A 12,345-nucleotide genomic window follows, 5' to 3' on the forward strand; every position below is an offset into this window, starting at 1 on the left:
TCTATGCCAGAACCGGAAGTGACGTCATCAGAGGTGCTGGGACCTGACGAGATTTCCCGGGAATGGTCTGCAAAGAACTGAGAGAGACAGTCAGCACACTCTGCCACCCCCTGGTCTGGTGTAGTATTATATTTACTCAGGCCCTTTAGCTGTCTCCTACTCGCATGTGTGTGACAATATATATATATATATATATATATATATATATCGAGTCACAAACTCGAACGAGAGCCGTAGCAAGGTTTGGGGCAGCCACCCGTATATTGTGTATCCTGGCTGCAAAATTGAAAAAACAAGTGATAGCACTGGTGTGCACAGATCAGAGTCCAAAACAGAACTGCCCTCCTGCAGAGTGGAGTGAGGTTTTATAGGGAGTCTTGGGGAAGTGACGTCGTCCTCTGGGCCGGGGCAGGAAGTGACGTATTCAGAGTTGAGGCCCCGGAACCTGGCTGGATTTTTCGGGAAAGGTCTGCAGGGAACTCAGAAAGAATGTTAGTGCACCCCCGCCGTCCCCTGGTCGGGTGAGTCAGTACTATTCTCTAAGCCCTTTAGCTGCCTCCTACTCACACATGTGTGACAATATATATATATATATATATATATCACCTTTCAAAATGATTACCACTGAAGAATATTAATTAGATTTCAGTGAAAAGTGAAATCTACAAATAGTATAGAACGAACTCAAAAAAGACATAACAGTAGAGTGCTGTAACAGATGATTCACATAAGCAATCAGTATGAAAGCACCTCAGAAGAAGCGTAATAAAAGTTCAAACAATGATGCAGCACATAGTTTTCATACTCCATTTAAAAGTTCAGACAAAAAGAGCATCTTGCATAAACTAACTTTGTGCATTCTGCTTATGACACACTTAGAACTGAACAATTGTTAAAAAAGGTTTTGATTTGGAGCATTCAAAGGGTGTGTTATAATCAGTGGAGACAAGCACTTAGGTCAGTTTTATTTTGCTTGCCCTTCCTTGCTGCCACATGCTTAATGTTGCCAGGTAAATGGGCATGCCACGGTCAAACGGCACAGAAAAAGTCACAGAACAGGGAACATTAGGAGAACTCCTGTAGAATGAGTTTGCTACCCAGTTATTCAAGAGTTACTGTTGGCACTGCATGTTGGCCCCTCAGTTATCTTAATTGTACTGATTTGTTGACAGATAAAGAAAACTAATATTAAATTATGAAGCTATAAATATCTTCATTACTGTATACTTGTCTCAACTAAGATCTTCTGATTTTGATCTTATTTGTGTTCAAAATCTAGACCGATCTAGGTGAATGCTTAATTTTGTGATTTTTCAGGAGTTCCATCCATAAGGTTCTACATGAGTGCTTTCTACCACTGTTGTTCTCTATTTCTTATTTTTGGTCTAATCTAAATTTTTTGAAGTGTCTGCTTATGCTGCATTTTTCTGTCTACATATACTGTTATTTTAGTTTTTTGTTATTAGACTCACAAGTTTTCTTAGTTTGATACTGTGTCATATTCTTGTGTTAGTTGCTGATGATGAATGTGCATACTTAAAATAATGGCTGATTTATTAACTTTTTTTTTTTTTTAATTAATTGTGTTTGAGAATGTTTTGTTCTGTTATGTTCTTTTGTTCTGTATTGAATTGGATAGATTAAAAAGAAAGGGACAACTATGCATTATCCTGAATGGTCTGTTGTCTTCTTAAGCAGTTATTCTGTCTTCTTCTAACCACATGTTGTTCTGCACTGTCTTGCAGAGGCAGTGAGGCCTGTCAGGGACAGATTATCAACCAGCAACTATGATCCTTTTGCTGGCATGAAAACTCCTGGACAGAGGCAACTGATTTCTTTGCAAGAGAGAGTGAAGATGGGCATGTGTACTGTTGATGAAGCACTTCATGAATTTAAAGAATGGCAGCTCAACCAGAAAAAAAGATGTGTATCTTTCAAGTTCCAACAGGTACCGTTATGTGACACTGGCATATACTTAACTGGTGAAATTAATTTTAGGAACCATTCATGAAGTGACTGTTGCCATTTCTCTGCTCAATTATGTTTCAATTTTATTCAATTAGGGTTTTTTCATATATATATAATAATAAAAGGCAAAGCCCTCACTGACTGACTCACTCACTCACTGACTGACTCACTCATCACTAATTCTCCAACTTCCCGTGTAGGTGGAAGGCTGAAATTTGGCAGGCTCATTCCTTACAGCTTACTTACAAAAGTTAGGCAGGTTTCATTTCGAAATTCAAAGCGGAATGGTCATAACTGGAACATATTTTTTGTCCATACACTGTAATGGAGGAGGCGGAGTCACGTATCGCGTCATCACGCCTCCTACGTAATCACGTGAACTAAAAACAAGGAAGACATTTACAGCACGAGTCACACGCGGGAATGAAGGTAAATGACGTTAATTTTTGACTGTCTTTTAATACTGTGTAAGCATACATATTAACACATGTGCAATTAAACGTGTGCATTCACGGGGTGATTTGTCAGGCTTAAAAGCTCACCTTTTATCAAACGCGGGAAGAAAGGTAACTGACGTTGTTCACTGTCTTTTAATACTGTGTAACCATACATATTAACACATGTCCAATTAAACGTGTGCATTTACGGGGTGATTTCTCAGGCTTAAAAGCTCGCCTTTTACTAAAAAGGTAAATGCAAAACTATTTTCAATCAGTTTATTGAAACGCTCCCGTTAAGGATTGCAATAACATATTCGCGAGATAAAAGAACGAAGTAGGGGGAAATGGAGGAACAGCCGCAAACAGCGAAGACCAAAAAATTAATTAAACAATTGAGAACGGAGCGAGTTAAGCATACAAGCATGTTCATAAGGGAAACAAAGCACGGTGTAAAACGTAAGTTTAAATTAAGTTTATAGAAACGCTCCCGCTGCGGATTGCAATAACATATTCGCGAGATAAAAGTTTAATGAGAAGACACGAGGTATAAACGAACCACACGCCGTGGCGCAACGTTAGGGGCAACAGTTTCAACCATTCTATGATCTGCTTCTCGCAACTGAAAGACGGCACATGGCGGATGTTAGCCGACTTGCTGACCGCAACGTTAGGGGCTTCAACTATGGCGCTGACGCCACATCTCAGTGCCAACACTTTGCAGACTGTACTTAAAAGACACGCCCTCCTCACTGGACAGTTAAAAACACCAATCAAACTAACGATGACATCAAGTATTACCCAATCAAAAGTAGGAAAGGAGGCATCTTCATAAAATGTGTGTGGGATGATTTGCATGAGACGCTGCTTTAAAAAAAAAATGATAAAAAAAATACGGGATAAATCCCGTCCAGTATTGATTCAAAACGGGACGCGCAATTTCATTCTCAAACGCGGCACGATTCCGTATTTTAAAGGACGGGTGGCAACCCTACAGTGCCAGGTAACCACCCATACAATCAGATTGTGATTCAGACTAGGAATGCAATGAATGTAATTACCCCGATCTACATACAAGGCGAAAGTCTTGCAACATTCAAAGATGATGGTTTGGGATGGGCGAAAGTCTTGCAACATTCAAAGATGATGGTTTGGGATAAGTACACCATACAACATAAAAGAGCTTATGAAGCCTTGAACCGAAAAAAGCAAGATCTCAGAGATCGTAAAAAAAAAAATAGGAGGTAATGTCGTTTTACTCGCTGTGGATTTTACTCAAACATTACCAGTTATTCCACGAGGGAGACCAGCAGATGAACTCAACGCGTGTTTAAAATCCATGCTTCTCCCACGCTCGGTTATATGTCGCGTGTTCTCGGGTAGGTGCACCAAAAAATGTATACATTTAAGCATGTAATGGGCAAACAAAAAATGAGGTATACCCGAAGGCACTGCAGTAGTACTTAATGTAACTTTACTTCTTAAATGTTAATGTTTTACTGTTTAATAATTTATACGCTTCTTATATGTTGTTCAAATTCTTTTATCAAAATACCACTGACAGCGCAATGCACGATAACATGGAGTGAATACACCATACGCATCCGCCCACGGCTGCCCTGCTGTGCGCAGATAGGAGTTGATTCTACAATAAAATAAAATAAAGATAAAAAGAGTAAAACAATCATCACCCATAAAGCGTGTGTGTGTGTATATATGTGTATATATATATGTTGATATGTGGATGTGTATATGTATATATATGTTTATATGTGTGTGTCTGTATTTTATATATATAAAACACAGCAACACTCATAACAATGACAACACAATTACATTGACAATCATGTTACGTTATTTTTAAAATGTTTCCTTTTTTTTTCATAACCTCTTTAACACACTACTTCTCCGCTGCGAAGCGCGGGTATTTTGCTAGTATATATATATACCAGTAATGGCGCACTGCACGATAACGTGCAGTGAATACACTTGACTTGAGCATTCCTAGTTTTCCTTCTCTTTCTTGGTACGTTTAGCATTCGTTTGCTCAGAGGTTGATGCGCTTGCTGCTTCCTGAGCAGCTCTTCTTTTCTCCACCCTAGCAGCCTGCTTCTACTCTTCTTTCGTTGGCATCTTTTCACGTTAAAACTGATTAAGTCAGTGTTTATGATGCAATTCCTTAGTACGTTGTCTTTAATTTTTCACTTAAGCTGGCAGTTAAGTCTTCAATCTTCCTCAAAAATGATTTAAGATATGAAGAGGTAGGGGAAGTGACAACAAAGGTGGTAGGGATAAGACAGCGCCCGCACGCATGCAATGCATGGCCTCCCTGCTGGCTGCTGCCAAGAGTTGATTCTACAATAAAATAAAATAAAAAAAAGAGTAATAAAAATCATCACCCCGAAAGCGGATAGTAGACATCACGTAGTATATGTGTACCAAATTTCAGGTCAATAGTTCAAGCGGTTTGCAAGCTACAGGTGATTTAAAATCCTGGACAGACAAACTAACAGCCACGGTAGCGTATTATATATAAAAATATATAATTATAATGGTCTACAGAGGGTGCTGCAGCTCCCCAAGCTCCCAGCATAAAGGCTCAAACACAAGTTTGCCAGTGAATGAAGGGTTTTTATTGTGTGAAACTCTTCCACAATTAATCATTTCCCACACAACAACCAGCTCTAGTTCTCTGTACAACACTGCCGCCCCTCCTCCACTTCTCTAGCAAGCTTCATTTTCCTGGTTTTGCCTTAGACGGTGGCACCTGAGGTTCGATCCCCACAAGGGGAAGCAAAGGTGCAAACACCTGATGAGCCACAATTTAGGGAGAAAGACATGCAGTCTACTCTTTGTATTGTTTGACTGGTTCACTATGTATGTATGTGTGTGTGTGTATGTATATATATATATTGTAACAGTAGGGAGCGCTAGAGCTCCCGTGAACCCTCAGATACCACTCCAAACACCAGGTAAAACTTCAATTATTATTTATTTTATAATAATGTGCACAAAGCACCCTCCAATCCACACTACACATGCAATACTCTATAATCAATAACCAATAACCAATACACTAATCCTCCTCTCCCAGACGCGTTGCCACCCTTCCACCCAGCTCAGCATCTGGGCTTTCCCACAGTCCTTTTATATTCCCTGACCCAGAAATGGCTCCAGCCCAGCAGTCCATGAGTCCTTATCACTTCCGGGTCAGATTAAAAGTCCTTTTCTTCAACCCGGAAGCACGTCGTTCCCTCTGGTCATATGATCGTGATGCACTTCCGGGTTATAGGGCATATACAAGTCCTTGGGCCTCCCTGCAGCGTACCCTGGTGGGTCCCACGGTGTCCGGCAGGGTTGGGAATAAAAACTCCATTGTCCATAATTCCCTGCTGGTCTTCGGGGCACTTCCATGCTACAGGGAGGGCTCCATCTAGCGGCCGGGGGGTATCGGCCGGGGTAAATGGCCGGCCACATCTCACAATATATATATATATGTGTGTGTGGGTGTGTGTGCGTGCGTGTCTGTGTGTGTTTATATGTATATTTAAATCCAGCTGCTGCTTCACTTTTACTACACCATAAACATAAAGCGGACCAAAGAACAACACAGTGGCATAGTGATGGCACCTGCTGCACATTACTTGAGTTGGATGCTGAATTTTCATTTTCCTTTTGGCTTTTTGACATACACTTACTATTATCAATTAAATCTTTGTATCTAGACAAATATCATGGCTCACACTAATACCCTCACTTGAAATTTAATTCTTTTTGTCTCTGAGAGAAAAATGCAAGATATTTGGTTTCAGGATTCTTCTTGCTTACAGTTTCACGGATCTTGTTTTCCTGGGTTCAAATCCTTTGCTCAGATGTTATCTGTGTGGAGTTTGCACATTTCCCCATGTTTGTGTGATTTTTTTTCTCCACTTACTCCGGTTTTCTTACCACATACCAAAGACATACCAGGTAGTTAACTGGCAGTGCTAAACTGTCCCCAGTATGACTGCAAGTGCGGTTGTGTGTCTGAGTGTGCCAAGCAATGGATTGGCACCATGTACAGGGCTGTTTCCTTCCTTGTGCCCAGTGCTTCTGAGATAGGCTGTGGCTCCCTTAACCTTGCCTGGGATTAAGCAGGTTTGAGAATGACTGACTGACTGACTGATTGTAGCATGTGTGTAAGCATGAAGAACATACATTTCTACTCTTTTTTTTTTTACTAAAGGAGTCAGAATTCTCAGTAGTATGTAAAAATCACTTTTTTTTTTGTACTGAAGGATTTCCCAGTGCATTAGAGGTAAAAATCAACCTAATGAGACACAAAGATAGCTTCTCTGGAGGCCAGTTTGCTGCAGCAGAAGTGGTTGTTTATCACTTTGGCCCTATCCTGGGAAAAAAACCCTTGGCCATTAATTTGGTGCCCTTCAGTCGTAAGTTGTTTTTGTTAATGTTTAGTTTGACATTGTTAACTGTCACAAGGAGAAATATACTAATAAAGTCCCTTTGACTCTATTTCTGAACTGAGAATTCATTGGAAACATCATTAGAAGACCTTAAGTAGGTGTCCTATTGATACCAATTATTTTATTACGCAAAGGCACTGAGAGACTAACTTGAATTGCTTATTTAGTCTCTAGACAGAGAAAGGTTAGAAACCTCACTTGGACAGAGCTGAAGACCAGGGACCATAGATCTTTTATCATTGTTAGGGCATTGTATCTTGTACAATTGTATTGCAATATGAGTGCAGTAAAGTGTTCTGCTGCAAATTGGCTTTTTATGCTGACCCAAAAAATATCGTTTTATGTATTTACTCCCACAACCACATAAAAACTGAATGTAGTGCTTTTTCATTCGGTTAATGATTTCCAGCAGAAGTAGGCATTATGGAGAGAAGGCTGGCTGAGAGATTCTTGACCTGTTGGCCAATATAAACAGACAAAAAAAACAAAAAAGTTGTTCAGTGCAAGTATGCAGCATTGGCCCTCTTAAAAGGAAACTAAAATAGAGTCTGTACATCATATTCATTACTATTGAGGTTTTATATGTTTGTCAACACACATTATAATATTGGCTGGGTGATATGAATTGATCATCATTCAGCTGGTTGTGCTGCATTTCCTACTTGATCGAGGGTGCCCCCAAGATATCTCATTATGTATATGCAAATATTCCAAAATCCAAAAATATCTGAAGTCTGTAATGTGCAATCTCTTATGTAATTTCATTTGTCCAGTATTTTAAAAACTGTGCCATGGGCCAACACCCCTTTCAGGCCTGGTTTCTGGTTTTGTGCCTAATACTATCAACTCCCCCTGACCCTGAATTGGATTAAACAGCTTTGAGAATATTATCAGGTCAAGTCAGGTCAGGTTGAGGAGCATGCACTGGTACAGCTTGTTGCCGAACCCACCACATGACCAAACAGCTTGAGATACCAGTTGGCAACCCCCAACACGTGGTCCAGTCCCACCCTCCAGAAATGACCATCTATCTGCCAGAGCCAGGTGTTACATGGGCATCCCCTTGGCCTGGTCCAGCCACTTGGATCTTCAACAATGAGGATCCTATGAGCCAGATCACCTTCAGGGGATTGCACCACATGGCCATAGCAATGTAACTGTCCTCACAATGTAGGTAATATGCCTCATTCTGGACTCTGTGAGCAACCGCTCATTCGATATAAAGTTAAACCAGTGGTACCTAAGGATTCTCCAATGAGACACAGTACCGAAGGAGTCCTGTGTTTGTGTCAGGTCACTGGATAGCGTCCATGTTTCACAATCATATAACAAAACAGGAAGCACCAGGACTCTAAAGACTTGGACCTTCATCCTTTTGCATAGATATTGGGAGCTCCACACACCCCTTTCCGGTGACTTCATGACCACCAAACCCCCCCTCCCCCCCTTGTGCTTTCCAAATCCATATACTGACTTCATAGGAGGATTCACCAGAGACATGAATGTCACTGCTGAGGTAAGTAAACCTCTCGATGAGGTCGACTCTCTCTCCCCAGACAGACACACTGCTGATGGCTGTGCCCAAGAGGTCATTAAAAGCCTGGATATTGGTTTTTATCAGGACTCTCGCAAGCCCAGACACTCAGACTCCTCGCTCAGTCTCACGAGCGCCCTGATCAGAGCCTCCATCGACTCTGCAATGATTAGAACATCATAGGAGGGCACTCTGGATATTATTGAGAGGAGTCGCAGTGCATGACTTGATGGCAACTCCAGTCTGTACCGGGAACTGAGAAGGACGGCTTCAAGGGCTCTGAGGGCGGATAAGGAGGTGTTTGTTAGAAGAGTCTGTGAGCAAGTGACACACCATCTATGGTCTAGTGACCCACATCCTACTTACAGAGGAATCAAATCGCATTATGCATATCCGAATCTGTTCCTCACATAGTCGCAGTCAGGTTGGGTGATAGAACGGTCCTTACGGATGACGTTACAGGTGTGATCCACTGGGCTGGCTACTTTGAGCAGCTATTTAAAGCTGATCCTCCAGCTAGGACGATGGACATCTCTGGGTACACAGTTCTTGAGGCTGTTCCTCCAATTAGCTGTAAACCCCCCAATCTTACTGAGATTGCACAGGTGGTAAACCAGCTGAGGGTAGGGAAGGCTGCAGGGATCTGTGGTATCCAGGATGAACTTCTCCAGGCTGGTGATAAGGCTGTCCTCCTTGCATTGCAAGCAATCTTTTCCTCCATTTGGGATATGAGCATCATCCCAACTGACTGGAAAATGGGACTTGTCGTCCCTATCTGGAAAGGGAAGGGTTATCACCTGGATTGCAGCAACTACAGGGGGATAACACTGCTGTCAGTGCTGGGTAAGGTCCTTGCTAGGGTCATCCTCAATAGTATCCATGACCACTTGCTCACCTACCAGCAACTGGTGGAGTCTAGTTTTACACCTAAGAAGTCTACCAATGACTACATCTTGGCACTAAGGGTACTCATCGAGTGCAAACTTGAATATTGGCAGAGTTTCTTTGCTGTCTTTGTTGGTTTTCGTAATGCGCTCAACTGTCCTGTCTTGTGGGACAACCTGAGACTTCACAGGACCCCTCAAAGTTGCTGGATATCACAGCTGGCCTGAACCCTGGTACTGTGAGCGCTGTGCAGAACGGTGGGAGAACCTCTGTGTTTTTCCCAGTTGATTCTGGGGTTCATCAGGGGTGTGTTCTTGCTTCTACTCTGTTGGGCAGGGCCGTGGGGTCCAGCGGCTGTGGGGCATCTGTTGTTGAAGAAAGATTTTCTGAGAATATTATGTTGTGATTTTAAAGAAACATAATTTTATTTTGGTCTTGGCAGTACAATGGCTACCTGAATATCTTTGCCCTAATAAACTCAATAACCAAAACATAATTGTTTTAAATGTATCCTCGTACTTGGATATTGAGTATAACTTAACACCATCTTAAATACTATTTGCTTGATGATGTCATGAATCACAATATCAGTGGTCATAGGATAGCAACTGCAAACCATATAGCCGCAGCTATGAAAATCTTCACATGAAACAGCAACAATCAAGATAAACATCAAAATGCCAAACGATGATGTCAACAGCACAACAATACATAACATCGGTCATATACCATTTGATCTGGTATACTGCATGAAATTCTTCTTCTTCACCTTTTTATGGATCTAAATAAAAGTTCTATTGCTATGCTAAAAACTATTCAAAATCGTAGAAACACATTTAAAAGTAAAACACAACACGCATGCAAAAGGTAATGATACTTGTGCTGGAGTATTAGTGTCTTAAAGGTGATGTCTTTGTTTATGGATTTTATTTTATTTGATCTGTGTGCAATAAGTGACCACAACCCTTTAAGAATATTACTCAGAGTGCTGTGCTGATAAGTGAGTTGATGCAAAAATGAAGGTAGGACAGAAAGAAGCCATGTCTTGTGCAGTGTGTGCTTGGTGGAGGCAGTGTGAGTGAGTTAGTGAGAATTTTATCGGTTCAATGAAGGTAGCCGAGTGTTAACTAGCATTTAGATGAATAAGAAGTTTGCTTGTCTGCAAAAGTTAATAAGCATTTGTTATCTATATATATATATATATATTAAAAATACATTTCAGTCTGAGGCACAGTACTTGCACTGTATCTACCCAAAAAGTCAGAAATGTAGAAACACTATGATACTGTTAAGCCTGTGAGAGGAAGTGGTTAGGAAAAATATTTTTAGCAACCCAGCGATATACGGGTAACAAAGCAAATGGTTGATACCAGAGAGTCAGTCCTACTTTCAGTTAAGTTTGAAACGCTAACCAAGAAAGTTACAAAACATTAGCCAGGAGTCAAAAGCCAAAATAATCTTCCAGAAAAATCTCACACCAACATAGAGTTGTGTTTGTATAACCACAATCTCAGATGATTCACGGTCATGGTGCTAACTATTTAAAGTGTTGAACATCTAATCGCACTTCAGGCTATCTTCAAGTAGCAATGTTACAGCAACGGTAGCAAAATGGTAATGGTAATGTACGTAACAAAAACAAAGTACCTTTCCAGAAGACGTGTCGATATTTCAAATGTTAAAGTGCTTCACATTGAACAGAACTGCTAATTTCATTTATGTTAGGTAGAATGCCCAGAGGGGACTGGGCGATCTCGTGGCCTGGAACCCCTACAGAGTTTTTTTTTTTTTTTTTGTCCACCCTGGCCATCGGACCTTACTCCTTTTCTATGTTAACTAATGTTGTCTTATTTTAATTTCTTATTTTGTCTTTTATTTTTCTTTTCTTCATTATGTAAAGCACTTTGAGCTACTTTTTGTATGAAAATGTGCTATATAAATAAATGTTGTTGTTGTTGTTAATCTGTATTCCCTGCATTCATGCATCATGGGTTCAAACTACGTTGAGCTCCCAGTTTTCTCTGTGCTGATATTTTTCAGACTACATTGCGCCTCACTAAGCTTAAACCTGCTTAAATATAAATCACAGAAAAATAGAAAAATCTCTGGAAAGGTGTATAAATAACTAGGGGGTTCCCCCCTGCTCGCTTTGCTTGCCCACCCCCCCTACCTGCGCTACGCACCAGCCACTTCCCGTCTCTGCTGCTCATGTTGTAAAGAGGGGGGGCTGAACGCACCCCAAGGAGACGCGGTTGCTCCTCCGAAACCCCCTCTTAAATGCTGATACAATGGAAAACAAATACAGTTTTTATTTTACATCCTCTTTGCTCGATCAGCTGCTGGCTTGCTGCTGCTTCTGCCGTGTCATGAGATCTGCATCTCGCATGGCGCTTGGAACATTTAAAAGCCTGAACAACAGCTGTCCTACTCTTTGTCTTTTATTTCCGGCCTTGGGCGTGGTTAAATCTTTTGGCACAAAGTCTTGTCTTGCAGGATGTGAGTTCTTGATATTTTTTAGTTTATAATTTAAAAACGGAATAAGAATCTGAAAATCTAACAACATTACATTAAAGTTCGATAAATTCTGAAAAGAATGATACCAAACATATATATATGTAGGTTTTAAAATAAGCCCGAATTAAAGCGTGACAAAAAAACGTGACATAAAAATGTCACATAAAATAAGCATAAAATCATTGCACTTTTAAGCTTAGGATTTTATATATATATACATATATATATATATATATATATATATATATATATATATATATATTTTTATATATATATACATATATATATATATATATATATATATATATATATATACAGTAATCCCTCCTCCATCGCGGGGGTTGCGTTCCAGAGCCACCCGCGAAATAGGAAAATCCGCGAAGTAGAAACCATATGTTTATATGGTTATTTTTATATTGTCATGCTTGGGTCACAGATTTGCGCAGAAACACAGGAGGTTGTAGAGAGACAGGAACGTTATTCAAACACTGCAAACAAACATTTGTCTCTTTTTCAAAAGTTTAAACTGTGCTCCATGACAAGA

At 40.4% G+C, this 12,345-nt stretch overlaps 1 protein-coding gene across 3 annotated transcripts in view; it reads left to right on the forward strand.

The window, feature by feature from the left end:
• pik3ap1 (phosphoinositide-3-kinase adaptor protein 1) overlaps positions 1 to 12,345 on the forward strand; it is a 157,839-nt gene that overhangs the window by 113,424 nt on the left and 32,070 nt on the right. For all 3 annotated transcript variants that reach the window (XM_051923423.1, XM_051923424.1, XM_028795999.2), the window contains exon 12: positions 1,746 to 1,948. In XM_051923423.1, the coding sequence (XP_051779383.1) occupies positions 1,746 to 1,948 (203 nt within the window). The remainder of the gene's footprint in view (positions 1 to 1,745; positions 1,949 to 12,345) is intronic.

This window comes from Erpetoichthys calabaricus, chromosome 2 (genome assembly GCF_900747795.2).
Source record: "Erpetoichthys calabaricus chromosome 2, fErpCal1.3, whole genome shotgun sequence".
NCBI lineage: Eukaryota > Metazoa > Chordata > Cladistia > Polypteriformes > Polypteridae > Erpetoichthys > Erpetoichthys calabaricus.